A 20,964-nucleotide genomic window follows, 5' to 3' on the forward strand; every position below is an offset into this window, starting at 1 on the left:
TTGGAACATGGAGCTGATCCCATATTCTCAAAATCTCTAACACCTGTGAAAAAGCTGGGGGAAGGTCTCTATTGGCCAGAACCAGCATGTATATACAGCCTCACAGAAGCAGCCTAGTAAAATTAAGAGTCACCATGATTGTGGCAGTGTGGTGCATAGTGGAAAGAACACTGAATCTGGCATTAAACTACCTTTACCGACCCCTCTCCTTTCACAACTTCCAATTGCTCTAGGATAAAATATTAACTTTATCTTCTTGGTGTTCAAGTCTTTCATGTCATTTCTCATTATTTGCCTTCACATAGTTTATGACCCATTCAAACTGTGAGGTATTCCCTCAGCTTGACAAAGTGTGTCCCTCATGCCTGGCATTCACTCTGTCTTCACTGTGGCTTTGTTGATACCTGGCTTCCCTTGGAGGTCATCCATGTCATATATGCTTCTTGTCTTGATTGTTGTCCCAGCTCCTGATTCTATCCTCTGGACACTAAAGGGAGATCTAAAATTTCTTTCACATGGTAGCTCTTGAAATATTTGAACAACTATCACATCTCCCTCCCCCTAGCCTCATTTTCTCTTCTTCTGGAGAAGTAACCCTTTTTTCTTGAAACCATTTTAATATGGCATGATCTGAAAGATAGTTCTTTCCCCTGGCCTCTCATCTTTATCAATCGCCTTCTTAAACCATCAGGACCAGAACTGAACACAATACCATAGATGTGGTATGACCAGGGCTATGTACAGAATGACTATTACTTCCCTATTCTTGGGAAATCACACCTCTCTTAAATGAGCCCAAGACTGCATCAGCTTTTGTGAATGAAATTTCTTATTATAGGATCCATTGAATAACTTATTCAACAAATATGTCTTAATTAAATATGATATACCAGGCACCATGCAATGTTCTAGGAGTACAGAGACAAATGCAAAACCAACCCTACCTTCAAAAAAATTGCATTGTATTGGGAGAAGTGAGTATAGACAAGTAAATATGAAATGCATACAAAGTAAATTCCATGGCAAGAGAATGCTGAGCCAAGACCACTTTTAAACTGTTCTTTAACCACAGTTTAAAGATTTCAGAAGTATATCTTCAAAATGGCGAATCTCCAAAAATTATCTGGGCTTGTCCCTGGTTTGTCCCAAACTAGAGGTTGACTACAGGATAAAGAAACATGTCCGCAATTCCAATGTTATTTTCTAGCCATAGAATAGCCAGGTTTGTTTTGTTTTGTTTTAAGTAGATTTAAGTTAATTGTTAAAGCATAGGCATTAGAATTTTACTTACCCCATCTGGTCTGCCATCAGAAGCAGTGACTATCAAAATGTAGCGGTCTGTGCTTTCTCTGTCCAATGCTTTTCCCAAGGTAAGGATTCCAGTGCTAGTATGGGAGAAAAGTCAACAGGAAAAATATATTTATCATAAGACAAGTCTACAATGTTTACAATTAATTTTATTTGGGAAATTTCAGTAAAGCTTTCTATTTCTTCACACATAGATAAAGTGTTTCAAATCACCTTTTGGAGAAGAATATTGATACTCAACTTATGTGGGAAAAACCTCCTTGACATGGAGTCTGGAGATCTAGTTTCAATTTCTAGCTCCTACACTTACCAGCTCTCTGACTTTGGACAAGTGGCTTCATTTCTTTGAGTTTTATCAGAATTTTGTCATTACCACCATATATATATATATAAAGAACTTCCCCCACATTATTTCATTTGATCCTCCTCAAAATCCTATCGCATTGTCAGTACCAGTATTATTACAATCTCCTAGAAAATGAGGCCTGAGAGAGGTGAAATGTCTTACCCGTAGTCATGCAATTAAGCACAAAAAGCAAGATTTGTATTTAGTTCTTCCTGACTCTGAGGTTTTTTTTTCCTTTCTATCCCAAACTTATTCCTGACTCTCTGGACTTTACCATAATGCCTCAGCTGACTTCCTGCTCTGAAAGAGTCCTCCAACTGTGCAGCATTCTCAACCTGGATGATCCCACAGCTCCTGAGACTCTCTTTTCTCATTGATGAGTTCCTTCCCAAGTCTCTATTTTAGGCATTGACCAAGTCAGTCATTCTTCACTCATACCCTGGCTCCACTTGTGACTCTCTAAACCTCACCACCATTACTCCATGTGAATGTCCTCTCTATCTCTCCACCCCCTGCTTTTATGTTTTGTTATCCCTCGTTAGAAAGTAAGCTCCTTGAGGAAAGAACTGTCTTTTTCTTTCTATTTGTTTTCCCAGTGCTTAGCATGATGACTGACATAGTAAATACTTCATAAATGCTTGTTAGGTTCATTTAACTGAATTCAGTACTCTACCCACACCACAACTCCCTAGGTCACTTTGGTGAAATAGAAATGCTGAGGCTGGCAATACGGTGTAGTTTGAGAGATAAATATCTGATCTTAGAATCAAGAAGACATGGGTATGAGGAGCACCTTGGACACATACTGGGGGATGCTGGGCAAATCACTTAACCACTCAGCGCAGCCAGATAACACTCTAAGAACCGGAAGTGTCAGGGGAGATGGTGATTTGCATCAGTAGAAATGTGTGACTAGGATGTTCTTGATAGCATTATAAGTCTGGATCCTTCATCCCTCATATTCCCTCAACATAATACACATACACACAGACACGTATATGTATGAATATGTACACACGCGCACACACACACACACTCACACACACACACACACACACACATTCCAACATCTCTCTTTCTCTATCCATCTAGCTAGCTAGCTATCTCTCCACTACTTACCCTTTATACAGGGCAGCCCTTTGTACAACTTATAGCACTATGGAAATGTGACTTCTTGTTCTTATTTTATGTTCTAGGTAGATAAAGGATGGTAAGACTCTGGCAATTTTTTTTAAAGGATTAAAGATGACAGAACTGAAAGGGTTGACTGAACAATGCATCCAGGAAGGGTAGAACCTAAATCAATTCAGAAATCTATGTGTCTATCTTATTCATGAAGATTCCCTTAGTAAACAATTCTATCACTGTTCAGTAATTCAATACCTCTTACAGCCAATGAATTATCCTCATGGACACCCCAAGTATTACAATTCATTAAAAAAAGTGGTAGTCCATTATTTTATATAAAAATCCTTATTCTTCAAAATGACCGTCAATCACGGCATGCCATGATCATTGGTTCACATTGTAAGACTTGGAAGATATATTGGCATCCATCCATTCTCTTTTGAGATGAATAAATAGGGGCTCAGACAGGGTCAGTAATTTTCCCCAGGTCTCAGAGCTGGGAAATATTACAGTAGGCTTTGATAAATTTTTCTCTTACTCCAGAGCCAGTACCCATTTTCTGTGATCATCCCTCCCAATTATATCATTGGAATGTTACAAAGCACACAGTATTTCCTTTTAACATTACTAGAGATCTGCAGCTATTTTTCTCTCCTTACAGATGAAGAAACTGAAGAACATAGGGGTGGAAGCAGGTCAACTAACTTTAATTCAGTTTCAATAGATCATAAGCTTAAAGAGGGCAGGAACTATTTTATGTTTTGCCTCAATATTTCTAGAACCTGTCACATATTAAGCTCTCATTCTGTTGGGATGGTAACAAACCTATACAGCAGCTACTCTGTTCAAAGTGATTTGTACAAGCTCATGGAGACAAGAAGTGGTAGGAACACAATATGACCTGAAATCTCCCAACTAAAATGTTAGGATCACAGATTTTGTGCTGATGGGGACCTTCGAAGGCATCTGGTAGAACCTCTACATGTTTACAGATAATAAGAACGATGACCTACCCAGAATCACACAACAAGTAAATGTTGGAGGCAGGATTGGAACATAGGTCTTACAAACTTGAGATCCTGTACTCTTTCCACTATGCCCTGCTACCTTCCCAACATTATTCTCTATCTTCTACATCTTCAAGAGAAGCAATTTAAAATAATAGTGGGCATCACTTGAGGATTAGTTCAATGAACTAAGAATGTTTAACCTGGAGAAGAGAAGACTCAGGATGGAGGGAATATAGTATCTGTGTTCAAGTAAAGGGAGCAAAGTGTCATAGTGAATAGAAGGCTGGAATTAAATCAGGGAAAAGAAAAGTTTAAACCTGGTTTCAGACATTTGGTAGTTGTTTGGCCCTAAGCAAATAACTTAACCTTTGTCTATCTCAGTTTCCTCATCTCTAAAATGGGGATAATAATAGCACCTACCTTTCAGGTTTGTTGAGAGGATAAATTGTGAAGTCCAATATGCTACCTGCTATCATTACTATTACTATTATTTGCATATGAAAAGTTGACACATGGAAGAGGTGGCATCCTATCAGATATATTTTAGAGGGGATTCCTTCCTTGGATATTTGTTCAAATGGATGATGGCTGAGACACCACCCAATCCTGAAATCATATTATTCTGTGAATTTCCTAAGTCTGCTTGACAACTCTTCAGCAGTCATATGACTTTCCTTTCTGAAAGTGGTCCAAGTTCTATACATGTTTTCTCCCTAAGTTTCAAAGTTTGGTATTAAACACGAGTCTCATTATAATCTGATGCATATGTAAGTATGATCATGGCTTGGGAGGTTTGGAGGGAGGAGTGCTATTGACAATACCTATTCTCATGTAATTCAAAATGGAACATTATCCTATTAACTAAGCAAATGCACGAGGACATTGAAAACCATTCCAGAACGGTGATAAATTATTGTTCAGATGCAGATCACACTTTGGTGGTAATAAATCTCAATGAATTCTGTTTACCCATTAAAAATGAACCAATTAGAAGGAAGATTGATGTATAGAGAACAACAAAATCATTGTTGGTTTGCTAGTGAATTTTTCCAGTATTGGTCCAAAAGCTTTTTAGAAACACTTGATTCCTCTAAAATTATCAGGAAAAATGATTTAAAGGAAATCAGGTGGCTTTTACTTGAAAAATTTTTGAAGTGCATTATGAAGGCAACTATTTCCACATAACTAAAAACAAATCATTCCAAGATTAGCAGTGGTAGTTGGATCAATTTTGTCACTGAAGATGTTTCAAATATCAAAAGCTAAAATGATATTTCAAAAGAAAGTCGGAAATAATGTTAATCCTAAGCACTGATTCTGCAATTTATGGGCTAATTTACAGAACAAAGAGCTGAGAACTGTAAAAATCCAATACTCTAAAGGAACTGTGTTCTCCTAAGTATGGATATTATCTTAAAGTATACAAATTTCAATCCATTCATGTTTCACCCATCATTTTGGTAGTTGTCTGCACTTTATCTTGACATCACAAGAATCCCAGTGGAGAATGGGGAAGGTGACAATCATCAATAATCTCTTGCTCTTTCCACGGGACGAGTTCACATTCTTTTTCACTACGATGTGCCTTTTTTCAGTTCTCCATGATTCTTTTATTTTTTAGTTATGTGCTGTAAGATGCTCCCATAAACCGTAAGCTTGCCTATTGTCTCCTGATTGACACTCACTTTCAATTCTTTGGAGTCTATACTGTTCCATGACTTGCCATTACAATCTAACTCTGAATAACATGGATATTGAAAGGCAGATGTTTAATTCAGGGAGAAGTTTAGGGATACTACACAATTTAATTAAATTTCTATAATCAATTCAGTCTACTATTTTTTTAAATTGTTTATGATGTGTTCAATACATTGTTCATTTTTGTTGTCTGAGATAAATACATGAATAGATGGATCATTTAGGTTGTCCATGTAATGATTTATGATACACAACATGATAGGCATTCTACAGTTTTCTGTGGTGGATAGTTAGGCCAAACTTTTTTCATTACTTATGGATCTCATCCAAGAAATCTGCGATGTTCTCGGCTTTTGATGCCCCACTCCCCATATGACTAGCAAACAAAATAGCATTTAGCTGACTTCACCACTGATCAGAAATCCATTTTAAGCTTGTACACCTCGGGAATAGTTTGCCAAGCATCTTTCTTCCTAATTTTTATATCTCATCTGATGATTCTAATGATGAGATTTCAAACAAAGTTATCTATGTGGATAATGTTTAGTGTTATTATGAATGATACATTGTATAATTTTGAGGTATGAATCTTTTTATAGGAAAAGCATTTAGATGCATTTTGTTCCACTAGATAAAATGCTTAGTTTTATTTTATTTTGTTTTTCATGACAAAGATCAAGTGTAGTATGTACTTATGTAACATCTTATGTTACATCTTACTGTATGAGAGTAAAAGAGTCCTTTATTCCATATATCTCTACTGAAGCTTGTTTGTTTCTTCTAATACCTCCCTTAAAACTTTGTATATATTATTGTCATAAAACATTTAGATGAAAAGGAGGCAGATGGGCTAATATTTGTTGATGGTAACTGAACAACTCTTTATGTAACTTAAAGGTACAAGATTTTATATGTTTTCTTAGCTCTCCCTCTTCATATGCTTGGAGAATCTATCCTCTATATATCCTGTATGTGCACAGTCATTTTTGTCTTCCTCTTTAGACTGTAAGTTTCTTGCAAGTAGAAATTGTCTTTTGCCTCTCTTCACATCCCCAGGGCTAAGCCCAGTTATTGGCACCGAGTAGGCACTTAATAAATACTTATTGACTGACTGACCTCAATAACCTCACCATTTTTGGGGATGCTTGGTCTAGTTTAGCCACTTCTATGATCTTTGTTCCCTGTACTGTCCTTTCTACCCCCACCATAAGCAACAATTTATGGTTTCCAAGTTAAATGCCCTTAGAATCACTTTTTAATTGGGTCCCTCCCTAAACTTTTTTCATATAATTCAATCCTCCACGTTTTTTGTTTTATGAGATGAAACTGTATGTAATCTTCAAACTTCTTTCTCTTGTATAAAAAAATTAAATACATTTGTATGTTTAATCAATGTTGCCCTGGCTTGTTGTAACTATGCTTAGAAAATCAAGTCTTCACTAGGATGCTTTGTGTGCTCTATAGCACTAGTGATCATGACAATGGATTTATATCATTAAAACTTCCTTATGAAATTATTCCAGTTTGTTTAAGGTTTCACAGTAGATAGAATGCCAGGTGTTGGGTCAAGAATACCTGAGTTCAAATCTGACCTCATGCACCAACTGTGTGACCTTGGACAGGTTTCTTAACCTTAGCCTGCTTCAGTTTCCTTAACTGTAAAATAGGCATTAAAAACAGCATCTACCTCCCAAGGTTGTTGTGAGACCAAAATGAGATAATATTTTTAAAAAACAAAACTTTAAAGCATTATCAAATGCTAGGTATGGTTATTATAGTTGTTCCCTCCACCCATATCCCATTTCTTGTACATTTTAGATACATCAAGATGAAGTTGTTTACATTGTACCATATATGTCATATATTACATATTTATACCTATTGATCAATATACTTTACATTTTTTCCCATAACTCTGTGTTAATTTAGATATTTTTCTCTAATAAGTCAGTGGTCTGATTCTCCATAAGCAGCTCAATAAGGAAATACATTCAAATCACTAAAATAATTTTATATTTATTAAAATATAATATTTTTTCATTTTGTATTATGTTTGCAACCAGCACCTTATGTTTTTTTCTCTTAAAGACAAAATTCAAGACAGAGTTATAAATTTTATGCATATTCTGTCAATATGTCATTGTACTAATTCCTCCTTAATTAATACTTTCAAATACACACACACACACACACACACACACACACACACACATATATATATATATATATATATATATATACACATATCCATATATATTTGCTATCCTCATTTATTCCTACCATCACATGGAAGCCCCAAACTATTAAAGTATATCTTGATTTAATGTGGAAAATCTAATCCCGTTCTTCATTATCCTCTGCAACAGATAATTTGCCAAGACACAAGATGACCAAATATCACATGAAATGGATTTTCATTGCCTTCACACTCATGAGAAAGCCAACTCTGTCAGCTTGCTTCTCTAAGAACTTGTAAGTCATCCTTCCGTATCACCTGTAACATATTTCAGTTATTTTATTTTGTTTATGAGGAAGCTGTCGATATCAGTATGATTCACTTCCTCCCAGAGGATGCCCATTCCTTGGTCATTGGATAAGAATCCCACATTTAGAGTATCAGTTGCTAAGTTACATGTTTATAAATGGTGTAAAATATGTGATTACCAGTATCACATGCCCTTCCCCTTCCTTCTGTCTCTCTGCCATGAATGCTATATAGCATTAGAAGAAGGCCAGAAGGCTCAGGGTCATTTTGAATATTTTCTTTTTTCATGGGTAGTTATGGCCAAAGAATTCAACACCACAAAACAGGCATATGGGTGATGACATTCTCTATATTTGGTTCAGCTGTTCTTCCAAAAATAGACTCCTTCTGATGCCTAGAAATCTAATGATGATACAAAATGTGGATAAATGTCTGGGGAAAGGAGAAATGCTAATATATGTTTATGTATTTCTTTTTCTTCTCCTGAGTTTTATGGCAAATCATCTAAACCCCTCTTTGATCATCCATGAGAGTGAATTTTACTAGGATAAATGTCAAGTGTTTCCTACTTGTTACTGTCTTCCTTTCAAAGAGAAAGGCACAGATTTTTCATTACTTGTTGCTCAAGAGAGTCTCCTTTCCTTCAAGTGGTATGACCCAATTCTCTATAATTCAACTGGTGCTTTTCTTTCATTAAAAAAAAAAAAGGCAACTTTAAACCAGTTCAAAATAATAATGAGGAAAAAATAAATAAATATCTCCTGGAAAGAGGAAATAAAGTGTTGCCTTGCTGTATATGGAAAAAAGCTCTCACCACAGCAGATATTTTCAATAAAAGTTTTCTGTATATGAGATTTCTGTTAAGTAAGCCCTATTTCTCTATGTATCCCCTGTAAATGTAGTCATATAATTTTTATATTTATATTATTAATATTGTTTATCCTATTTATTTTCATTCTTATGTTGAATGAATATTTTCTCATCGATCCTTACGGGGTAGGAAAACTGCAGCCTTGAGGCCACATGTGGCTTCTGTAAAATTTGGATTCCAGCAAAAGGCCTCAGAAAGTCACATGCAGCCCCAAGGTCACAGGTTCCCCACCCCTGCTTAAGGCAGTCAAATTGTAGGTAAGTTCAACTGAGGGTTGAGAAAAAATACAATCCCCTTTTGTTGATTTTAATCACAGGTAAAAGATATAAATGCTGAGCTTCTTAATCCCAACTCCTACTCTGGTAAAATAGTCTCAGGTTCCAGACCAAGGCTAAATTCCCCCCTCAGACTTTTAGAAATGCCTTTGAGGAGTCAGGTCAGGATGGGGAACTTGAGGCCTCAAGGCTACATGGGGCCCTCTAGGTCCTCAGGTGTGGCCCTGTGACTGACTCCAGCCTTGAGAAGGAAGGTTCCCCACCCCTGAGTCAGGTGATCTTCAAATGCCCCTTCGAGCCCACACTGGTATGCTTCCTCCCAAAATTATCACTTGAGAATCACTTTAAGTCCCAGCCTAATTTTTTTTAGAAAGAGATAAGTATATGATAGGACCAACATCTCTTTGCAGTTCGAGCAAGTGTAGATTTTCCCTAAAACATTGGTGAATCTGAGGCTTGATTGTCTCAGGGATGGAACAAGGTCCAAATAGTGTCTCCACTCACAGCTCCCTGGTAGGCAGTCTGTATTGATGTCATTTCCTGGTCACCCAAGGAAACAAAAGACCCATCTGTATGAGACTGATGACCTTTACATTTTTTGGATGCCCCAAGACTATATGAATTACTGCAACCTGCCTTCAAGGCCAGACATACACACACACAGAAATATATACACACATTAACACATATACATATGAATATATACACATACACACATATGTATTTTGTGTGTGTGTGTGTGTGTGTGTGTATGTAGTAGAGGGGACTATGTGTTTACTAAAACTAAATCCTACTATATCACTGAGTAATTATTTTTGCCATATTATGGCTAAGTAAACCTGCATTAATAAGTGCTCATTTTGTCCCAGCATCACACCTGTACCAGCAGCATCAACATCAGGCCCATTCCTAAAAACATATTTAGTAAAATAATACTATAAGAATAGTGGGTACAAAACTTCTCCCCAAAAGTCTATGACATACCCTCCTATCAGGACATGAAGAATCTAGGAAAAGTGGGCTTACCATAAGAGAATACATAAGGTGAAAAGGTAACACACAGAAAGATGATCCCAAAATTATCCCTTTTGCAGTATAAACCAGGTGTTTCCCTGAGGCACAATGTCACTTCCTTGCTCATTAAAGCTATGAGTAGTTGGCCACTTTTTTCCTTGCTTCCAATATAGACACTGATTTGATGATGGTACAAGGACGTAAATGGAAACATGTGAAGTCTAAAGTCCTTCAAAATTTCAAAGTTCTCAAGGTCATCTTGCAGCAAAAGATTATATGGGGAATGTAGGGGAGAGAAGGTATGACCAAAGCTGAAGAAGAGGACTTTCCTTCCCTCATTCCCCTGCCTGAAAGAGGTTCCACTGCAGAGATTTTACTGGAAAGCCATACTTTTTTTCTAACCTCTCATATTACCCTAGCTCTAAACTAGCTTGATAATTTAAGAACCCATCTGGGGAATGACCATATTTCCTATGTCTATCCAGATCTTTCTTCCTATGCAAGGTCATTATACTTCCATATGATCCATTTCTCCTTCTGCAGTAATATTAACCAAGTGGCACAAAAGGGTGAAGTGGGGAGGTGAAGGTTGAGACCATCTACCAATATTCATTCAACTATTAGTCCTCCAAATGTGTAATTGTGTCACTTAATTTCCTTAAGTGGCAAGGAAGTTGGAGACTAAGCAATAGATGTGTGTGTGTGTGTGTGTGTTTGTGTGTGTGTCTTACAGTGATAGATATTCAATATTCCCAAGTTCTAAGATTTCATTGATGAGAGTTGACACTCACAGACCTAGAGGGCTTGTGAGTTCTGATGGTGAAAAAACCTAGCAGATGTTATTATGATTTTCCATGGTTGGCAAATTCATTACTTTTTGGTCAACTTGGTGACAGGATCCATGAGATTTAATTGTCAGGTGACAAAGATACTTTTCCATCAATTGGCCTTTACTTGAAACCTTTCCAGCTTAGATCACAGTAACACACACACACACAAACACACACACACACTTACTTCTCTACTGGGTATTTTTTTCAGGTACCACAAGGCCTGTCAAATCATTGTTCTCATCTCACTAAAGGTCATTTAGAACTTCACCTGGATTACCTCTTTTAAGATCATATAAATCAAAAAGTATAAAATGAATACATTTTCAGGATAGAGTATTTATCACCCTCTGAAGCTTTCAGGTGCTCAACCATATTTTAAGGAAGGAAGACAGAATGAAGTGCTTATGAACTTACAAAATAAACTACACAAAATGAATTACCCATCAGTGGAAGGAAACGAAACTGCCAGTGAAGATAAACGGTGAGAAAACATTTCTATCTAAGCAGAAAAAGGACTTTGGGAAGTCACCAAGTTTATCACTCTGCCCTCAGGCAGCACCTCACCAAAATCTAAATGGGTATGCAATGTTCATTTTAGACCCCACCAGACAAAGTAGTCCCCTAGCCTTTTTTAATCAATCATTTAAATATTTGACCACCATGTTTATGAGGAAATTGCTTTTTAGATATAACCTAAATGTTCAATGATATTTGAGGTCTTCTATATACTGCTGAGGCGTAGGGAAAGAATGTGAGAGACCTAATTGCCGAACATATTTGGGGATTTAATATAGAGTTCTATGATTAGATGCCTTTAAGATTGATGGTTGTGATATTTACTAGACTTTACTTAATCATGAGACTTATATTCTTGGTTTTATAACTGACTTCTCCCCAATTATATTTAATTCCATGTAAAACATGACTTTATATATCAATAAATTTAATAATTTAATAAAAAAAGTTAATAGATACCATTGCTGAATTCTTGTGAAAAAGCATCTCTCCAACTGTTTGGGGACAATCTGGTGTTCAACCCAACAGACCCAACACTAGAGATCTGCGGAGAGGGATCCTCCAAAAGTTTAGGCATCTTGTGTCTTATATGTAATTTAGAGAAATAGCCCTTATGGCCCAGATCCTCAAGGAGCCTCAGCGGCCTTGAGTTAGATGGCACACAGATGCATAGTAGGTGGACTTCTATTACAATGTGTGATAGCAGACAGAGCACTGGACTTGTAGTCCCAGTCTTTAATTCAGATCTCACCTGAAGCATGTATTAGATGTGTGACCATGGGCATTTCACCACTATGACCTTCAGTTTCTTCCTCTATAAAATGGAAATAACTGTAGAACTTACTTTACAGGATGGTTTGTGACTCAAATGAGATTATATACACAAACTGCTTTGCAACCTTTTCAATGTCATAAGAATGCCTTGCTGCAGTGGGTGGGGAGGAGGTAATAAGCATTTATTAAGCCCCTGCCATGTGTCTGGTCTGTACCTACTGTTTTACAAATATTACCTCATTTGACCCTCACAGCATCTCTAGAATGTATTTGTTATTTAGTCATCTCAGTAACGTCTGACTTTTTGTGACCCATTTGGAGTTTTCTTGGCAAAGATACTGAAGTGGATTGCCATGTCCTTCTTCAGATAATTTTACAGATAAGGAAACTGAGGCAAAAAGGGTTAAGCTACTTACACAGGTTCAGACAACTAATAAGTATCTGAAGCCAGGTTTAAACTCATGAAGATGAGTCGTCCTGATTTCGGGGTCAGTACTCTACACTATGTCACCTAGCTGCATTTCACTTTCATTATATTATAGTATTATTCCAATTTTAGAGTTGAAGAAAGTGAGAAAGACAGAAGCTAAGTGACTTGCCCAGGGTCACATAGCTAGTAAGAGTCTGAGGTCAGATTTGAACTCATGATGAGTCTTCCTGGCTTCAGGGTTGGCACTCTTTGCATTGCATCACCTAGCTGCCCCAATACATTATTATTATATTATAGTATTCTCCCCATTTTATAGTTGAGGAAACTGAGAGAGACAAAAGTTAAGTTACTTGCTCAAGGTCACACACTGGAAAGTGCCTGAGACCAGATTTGAACTCAGGTCTTATTGATACTAAGCCTAACACTCTACTGTACCCCCAACTGCCCTGTGGTGGTGATGATGACAATATATCACACATTTACATATTGTTTAGACTGTTCCCACACAGAGACATCAAAATTGATGTCAGAGGAATTGATTTGAATATAAGTTCTGTTATTTACTTCTCAAATCACTTCACTACTTTTGGTCTCAGTTTCTTTATACGTAAAATTAAAGTGTTGGACTATATCATTTCTAATTACATGCAATGCAGAAATGCACAATATATTACAGATATGTACGTGTGCACAGAGGTATGTATGTATATGTAAACATACACAAATACAAGTATGTATATATGTGTGTGTATGTACATATATGTATATAGATGTGTATGCACACAATCATATATCCCAACATATAAGAGGCATGTGTGAATGATTTTCTTATGCAAGATTCCCAGTGAGCAAAAAATATAGTTTGGCAGCTCCTCTGTCATTCATAGTCTTAAAAAGTCACTAGGTCCATTGAGAATGTAGATGACTTGCCCAGGGTAAAACAGCCAGTAAATCAGAACTTAGGTCTCCCTTACTCCAAGGCTGACCCTCCATACACTCAGCCTTCCTGCTTTTCATATAACTGTTTTCCCACCTTCAATCACACAGTTAAAAAGCTACCAAGGCTAATGAAAATCAGGCTAATAGAAAACCAACTTGTGAATAGTGAAACCTTAAATATATGTATAATAAATTTTGGTTAACCGAATTCACTTTTTAATGAAACCTTTTTAAGGCCATTCTATTCTCAGCTGAAATGCCCTTGTTGTTATGAATAGCTGACAACTTTAAAGGGATGTAATTAATCCCAGGTCATGGCTGCAAATGGAATGTTTCCACCTCAGTGAGTTTTACCTAATAAAATGTTTAAAATAAATAAATAGTCCCCCGTGTAGGATTGCTGAGCTCAATACCATTCTCCAAGCTCTCATTACAGGGTAAGGGGGAAAAGCTACAAACAGCTGACGGCCTCTGATTAGGAGCCTCCTCTCTAGCTCAGTTATTTTCTACCTTGTAAATGTTCAAAGTTAAAACCCAAAATCCAATTCAAGAAGCAGTTTCACTTACGTTTCTGAAAGGTTGAAAACTCGCTGAGGATCTCCATTCTCGATTGCATATGTTATTGGATCATGCTCTCGATCGGTTGCCTTTGGGAAGAAAATATAATGAAAAGCTCAGGTTATCGATAGAAGGCATGTGCTGCACATGGGAGAAGACAAGAGGAATACGAGAGCTTAGGAGGAACAGAAAGATGCAGCCAGGTATTGAAGTCTTAGATTAAAGAGCTGCAGGATGGGTCTTTCATTCCTGATTCCAGCTCTGCTGCCAGGATAGCGTGGCCTCAAGTGAGTCATTTAATCTCTTTAAATATCAATGATCTCCTCTGAAAATGGAAATATACTTGAGAAGAACTCTAAATAATGACCACATACATTAACCAGACCCTGACAGTGTAGTGGACTACAGTCAATGATGGGTGAGTGCCGGGATTTTAGTTACGATTAGTATTTATAAGGGCAGTTAGATGGTACGGTGGATAGAACACTGGGCCTGGAGTCAAGAAGATCTCAGCCTAAATCTGCTCTCAGACACTTAAGTAGCTATATGACTGTGGACAAGTCATTTAACCCTGCTTGCCTCAGTTTTCCCATATGTAAAATGAGATAGAGAAGGAAATGGCAAACCACTCGAGTATCTTTGCTAACAAAACCCCAAATGGTGTCATGAAGAGTTAAACACTACTAAAATTACTGAACAACAACTATTTACTAGCTATAGGACCTCTCTGGACCTTCCTTTTCTCTTCTTTAAAATGAGTATAATATGTAGTTTTGTTCTCCTCCATCTAGAATGCGCTCAATGCTCCCTTCCCCTGCAGGTGCTGCACCACATCCTCTCTGTCTTAAGGGTTTAAACTTACCACTTCAGTGTTCATTATGGATTATGATGTTTCTGCCTTCAAAGTTGACAAAGACTAATATACAAAACAGGCCTTGTAGGAGACAATTCCTATTGGACCATCTTCTCCTCCATTGCTGGGTGCTCCAGATGGCAGGGTGTGATGGTAGACAAGGATCACTAGGTAGGGAACGAGGCCCAGAGCAAAAAAACAAACAAACTAAAAACAAAAACAAAAAAAAAATATGCTGACCCTGAAGTACCCTTTTGAATGTGTCATTGTCACCAAGCTGGATGATGTGAAGAATGGCTTCAAATAGAAACTCCCTTAGTCCCAAGGCCAACAGAGAAAAAAAAAAATTATGGATTATATTTGAGATCTTCAATACTCCAGTCCTATATGTGACCATCCAGCATGTACTGTCGTCACATACCTCTGGTAGAACAAATAGTATTGTGATGGACTATGGTACTGTTGTGACACACACTGTGCCCACCTATTGAGGCTCTGCCCTTCCTAATGTCATCCTCTCTATGATTCTAGCTGACTGTGACCAAAGAGACTGACTACCTCTTGAAGATTCTGATGCAGAAAGGGTACAGCCTTACTACCAGGTGAGAGGGAAATTAGGAATAACATGAAGAAGTTTTGTTAGGTTTCCCAGATTTCAAGGAGGAAATACACACTACTGCACCCAGCTCTTCTCTGGAAAGGAGCAATGAAATCCCACGTTGTCAGGCCATCACCGATAGAAATAAGTGGTTAAGATGCCCCAGAGCACTCTTCCAACCATTTTTCTTATACATAGAAGGAATATCGTGATATTCATGAAACTACCTTCAACTCAATCAGAATGTATGATGTTGACTGACATCCTTAAGGAAAAGCATGCCAATAAAGTATTGTCTGCCTAGGCAGGCATTGCTGGCAGGATTCAGATACAGTTTATAGCCCTAGCCCTTAACACAATGAAAATCATAATCATTGCTCCCTCTGAGAACAAAAACTTTGCCTGGATTGGTGGCTCCATTCTGGCTTCTCTGTACCCTTCCAGTTGATGCATGTTGTGACAAATTTAAGCCTTCTATTATCTATATTATCTACTGTAAATGATTCTAAATGGATTCATTTTATCTTTTCCTCTTCCTTCTCTCTCGCTCTCTTTCTTCCTTCCTTCCTTTCTTCTGTTTTTCTTCCTTCCTTCCTTCTTTCCTTCCTTCCTTCCTGCCTTCCTTTCTTCCTTTCTTCTTTCCTTCCTTTCTTCCTTCCCTCCCTCCCTCCTTCCTTCCTTTCTTCCTTCCTTCCTTCCCTCCTTCCTTCCCTCTTTCCTTCCTTCCTTCTTTCCTTCTTTCCTTCCTTCCTTCCTTCCTTCCTTTCTTCCCAAAGGTTATATGGTAATAATTCCCCCATCCTCACTCCCCCCAAAAGAGATGAGTTTGGGATAGCTTTATTTTCTTATCTGATTTTCACTTGATTCATTTTTTTTTAAAATTGGAGCAATGAAGGCGATTAGTACTTCTTAAGTCACTCTATTCTTTTAAATATGGTCACTCTTGATAATTTATGATGCATTGTTACTGATTACAGGGAGATACATGGCTTTACTAAAGCTGCCCTGCTCTACAAAAGGAGCAAATTAATTACTGAAATCCAGAAAAGTTGGGGCGGGGGGTAGAACCTGTGGCCTCGAGGATACATGTGGTCTTTGGGGGCAACCTTTTGACTGAGTCCAAATTTTATAGAGCAAATTCTTCTATTAAAGGGATTTGTCTGAGGAAGTTTAAATTCAGTCAGTTGAGGACTGAGGGGGCCACTTGTGGCCTCAAGGTCACCGATTCCACACCCAAGCCTAGGCATTACTGAATTCAATACATTTGATTTCTTAAAATTATACGTATTAAAGGTGGTGTAAAAGATGGCATTAAGGACATGTATAAGTAAAAAGAAAACAGACAGGTTAGTCATGAGACAAGAGTGAATAATGAATATGGATGATACCTCAATGGTATCATAGTGATATCAAATAGAAATCCATTTTTAAAGTTTTAAGTCTTTTGGAGTCTCTGCCATGGTCTATAAAATGGTCCCTGAGCATGTGAATCACTCAAGCTACAATTCCTTGGAAGCCAGAAACAATCAGTTTACCAAAGAAAGTAAAGAAGTATCTGTTAAGGCAATCAGACTTTTGCCTGTTCATCCCTTTGGGGATGCTAAGACTTTCAAGTCTCCCTTTTGTTTCAATGGGTGGGAAACCTTTTTCCTGTCTTTGTCTTGGAATATTTCTCAGCTATTTCTCACCATTAGGACAATCAGGAATCATTGACTTGTATATGATGTGATACTGGGGATAAGGAACTTTCACACACCCAGCCTGGGTGAGGTCAGAGCCCTAAGTCTCCGAACAGGATATAATTGAGAGGAGCTTGGTGTTTGACTTTTGGAGCACACTCATGGAAGGAGTGTTGATACTCTGGACAAGCTGTAACTGCCCCCCAGCTTTGAAACCCTGACCGATAAGATGTTGATGCTTCTTTGGTAACTACGAATTGTGATTTGAATTGGACAAGGTCTGTATGTTGATGTTTGTAATTTCTGTTCCTATTTGCCTTGAAGTTCATGGGGCTGATCTTTTCCCCTGAACTAAGTAAATGATATATGTATGTTTGATTAAACTGAGATTGTTAACCCCTTAAAGTTACTTTTCTTAGTAAAACAGATCAAAGAACCTGTGTTAGTGGCCTTCTATGTTCTGGTTGTTGTTGGTTTTACACAGCCACAGTAGCTGCTAGCAAGCTTGTTGCTACAGTATCTAGAAGAGTCTCAAAGGTTTTGGGTAATTATTTTTTTTTAGAATCTTGGGATACTGTTGGGACTTCCTGCCCCTTGTGACAATATTGAAATAAATAATATTAGAAATAACAGGATCCACAAGCCACTAAATTCCCACATTTCCAACCAAGTTGTTTCTGGATTTTCAAGATTTTTAATCTTACTGGAGACATAGTCCCTTTTGAAGAGCTTAAAAGGGTACTATGCAGCTATGATTCATTCCCTTATGTAAAAAATCTGATTATCTGACTACATATTTATCCTGATCCAGTTGGTAAAATGCAAAGTTGGAAATTGATCCAGGGAGAGGCAGCATATCATCAGATGATAGGATTTAGATTACGAGCTAGGAGGAAAACATGAAGTCATTGAATCCAACCCCTCATTTTTGTTGATGAGAAATCCAAGGCGCTGAGAAAACAATTAAGTTATCCAAGTTTGCACAGCTCATAAATGTATCAGATAACATTTTTGCTCTGGTCTGCTTGACTCCAAGCCCAGTGACCTTCAGGGCCATCTAGCACAAATCCTTCATTTTACAGGTGAAGAAACTGAGTCTCAGAAAGGTTAAGTGACTTGATCATAGTAGAGCTAGTTGGAGCCGTAACAAAGGCAGGACCACTTGGATCTTGACGCTACCTGCTGATATTTAGATAACATTAATAATACTTGCACTCCTTCAGTGACCAGGGACTTCTGAACTTGTGATTAATGACAATAATTACTTAAACTAGGAGGCTACCAGATGTTGTGCTTCCTATCTATTCCTGCCCACAATCCAGGCTGCCCCCTTCCCAGATTCACTCTGGTCCCTATTATCATAATAGTCTCACAGCAGGGAACTCATGGTATCCTAAGGTCTCTGTCCCACAGTAGCAAATGGTCCTGAGATCCCAGATCTTTGTGATTCTTGCCCTGGGATCTATAACATCTAGTTATAGTTCTGGAAAATCAATCAATGGAGAAGCATTTATCATGGGCATACTGTATGCCAGGGGCTAGGGATGGCTAGGTTGTACAGTAGATAGAGTGCTGGTCCATGAGTCAGAAAGATTCATCTTTGTGAGTTCAAAACTGGCTTCAGACACTTACTGTGTGACTATGAACAAGTCACTTAACCCAATTTGCCTCAGTTTCCTCATCTACAAAATGAGATAGAGAAAGAAATAGCAAAGCATTCGCATATATTTGCCAAGAAAACCCCAAATGGGGTCATGAAGAGTCTGTCAAACCGAAAATGACTCAACAATAACAAGGGATACATAATCAAAAATGAAAAAATCTTTGCCCTCAAGGAAATTACATTTTGAGCCAGAGAACCAACCTTGGAACCTTGCCTTCCTTAATTAAGCATCTTCCCTCTATTAATATTTTCCTATTAATCCTATATATAGCTTACTTTGTGTATATATATGTGTGTGTGTGTGTGTGTGTGTGTGTGTTTTGTCTCTCTAGTACAATGTACATTCTTTGAGGGGAAGAAATGACTTTTGCTTCTTTTGTGTCCTCAGAACTTAGCACAGTGCCTGAAACAGAATAGGTGCTTAATAAATGCTTACTTAAATGATTGATTAATTGACTGATTGTATGACCTTTGGTCACTAGCTTCATTATATTACATTTCCTATTATTCCTTTATAAAAATGAGAAACTTGGGGCAGCTATGTGGCACAGTGAATAGAACACTGTCCCTCAAGTCAGGAGAACCTGAGTTCAAATCTGGCCAGACATTTGATACTTACTAGCTGTGTGTGTGTGACCTTGGGCAAGTCACTTTACCCCAATTGCCTTACCGAGAGAGAGAGAGAAGAGAGAAACTGGAAAGAACCTTTAATAGGTTGGACATCTATGTCCTCTGAGATCATTTCAGGCTTTGGGAGTCTATGACTCCAGGAACAGGAAACCTAACTTCTTCCTTCTCTAAATCTTATGATTTTCTGAAAATACACACACACACACACACACACACACACACACACACACACACATCTACAGAGTCTACTGGAATAGGAAGACAACAGAAGTATCACATATGAGTGAGAGGTATAATTTTAATGGCGTGGGGGAAGTTTAGGGAGAGAGTACCTAAGTTTTATCCACTTGAATGAAAATATAGTCCAGGGCAGCCTTCTGTGTTTTCTTTAAAAATCCCCATTGTATTTTAGCTAAGTAGAGTCATCACCATCCATCCATTTCCTCTCCTTCATTAATGCTTGTCTAAGCCAAGCACAGAAAGGCAGGGAAAGAAGTTGATATCTGCTGGAAATGCAGCCTAAGACTTTTCTTGAATTTGTGTTCCCTCTGTCGCGTTCTTAGACTGCTAGTCTATATCTCGGAGAAGGAGAGGGGTGCTTTCTCAGTGCAGAGACTGAAAATGGAGCATTAGAAAGGCTTCGGATGGAACTTAGGGGAAACACTAGGATTTTATGGCAGGATGCACCCACTGCCTCTGGTCCAAAGGGTCAACTTTTATCCTAATCCAAATTTCAAGAGAGAAAATATCAGAAATCTTGGTATCTGGACCTTTTATAAACACAACCCAAAATGAGATAGTGATACTTTTATTATTCAGTAATTTCAGTCATGTCCAACTCTTCGTGACCCCATTTGGGGTTTCCTCAGCACAGATACTGGAGTGGTTTCCTATTTGCTTTTCCATCTCATTTTACAGATGAGAAAAGTGAGGCAAATAGAGTTAAGTGATTCGTCCAGGGTCATACAGCTAGTAAGTATCTGCTACTGGATTTGAACTCAGGAAGAAGAGTCTTCCTGACTCTAGGGTGAGCATTCTCTCCACAAAGCAGTACAGGTAAAACCAACTCCAACATCGTCCCTGGGAGGTTTGCAGAACCAGAGATTGAAGGGCTCACAGGAGGGCCTAGAAAAGGGTTCCCTGCACACAGTAGGCACCTATTAGATGAACGTTGGAGTAGTGACTGAAGTTCTATTGATTTACTATTGAATGTTTATAAAATGTTGCTTCTAAGAACAAATAAATACAAAATTTATATTCAATGTTCATTGCAATTAATCCCTCTAAATATCCCCAAGTTACCTAGGAAATAATCAACTTTGAAGTTGCATTTTAATCAGTTTGACTCTAGCCTTC

General features: G+C 37.8%; 1 protein-coding gene across 1 annotated transcript in view; it reads right to left on the reverse strand.

The window, feature by feature from the left end:
• PCDH15 (protocadherin related 15) overlaps positions 1–20,964 on the reverse strand; it is a 1,035,697-nt gene that overhangs the window by 344,409 nt on the left and 670,324 nt on the right. The window contains exons 15-16 of the mRNA XM_036735025.1: positions 14,195–14,274; positions 1,292–1,385 (exon numbers count right to left, since the gene is read on the reverse strand). Of these exons, the coding sequence (XP_036590920.1) occupies positions 1,292–1,385; positions 14,195–14,274 (174 nt within the window). The remainder of the gene's footprint in view (positions 1–1,291; positions 1,386–14,194; positions 14,275–20,964) is intronic.

The sequence above is a fragment of the Trichosurus vulpecula genome, chromosome 8 (assembly GCF_011100635.1).
Source record: "Trichosurus vulpecula isolate mTriVul1 chromosome 8, mTriVul1.pri, whole genome shotgun sequence".
Taxonomy (NCBI): Eukaryota; Metazoa; Chordata; class Mammalia; order Diprotodontia; family Phalangeridae; genus Trichosurus; species Trichosurus vulpecula.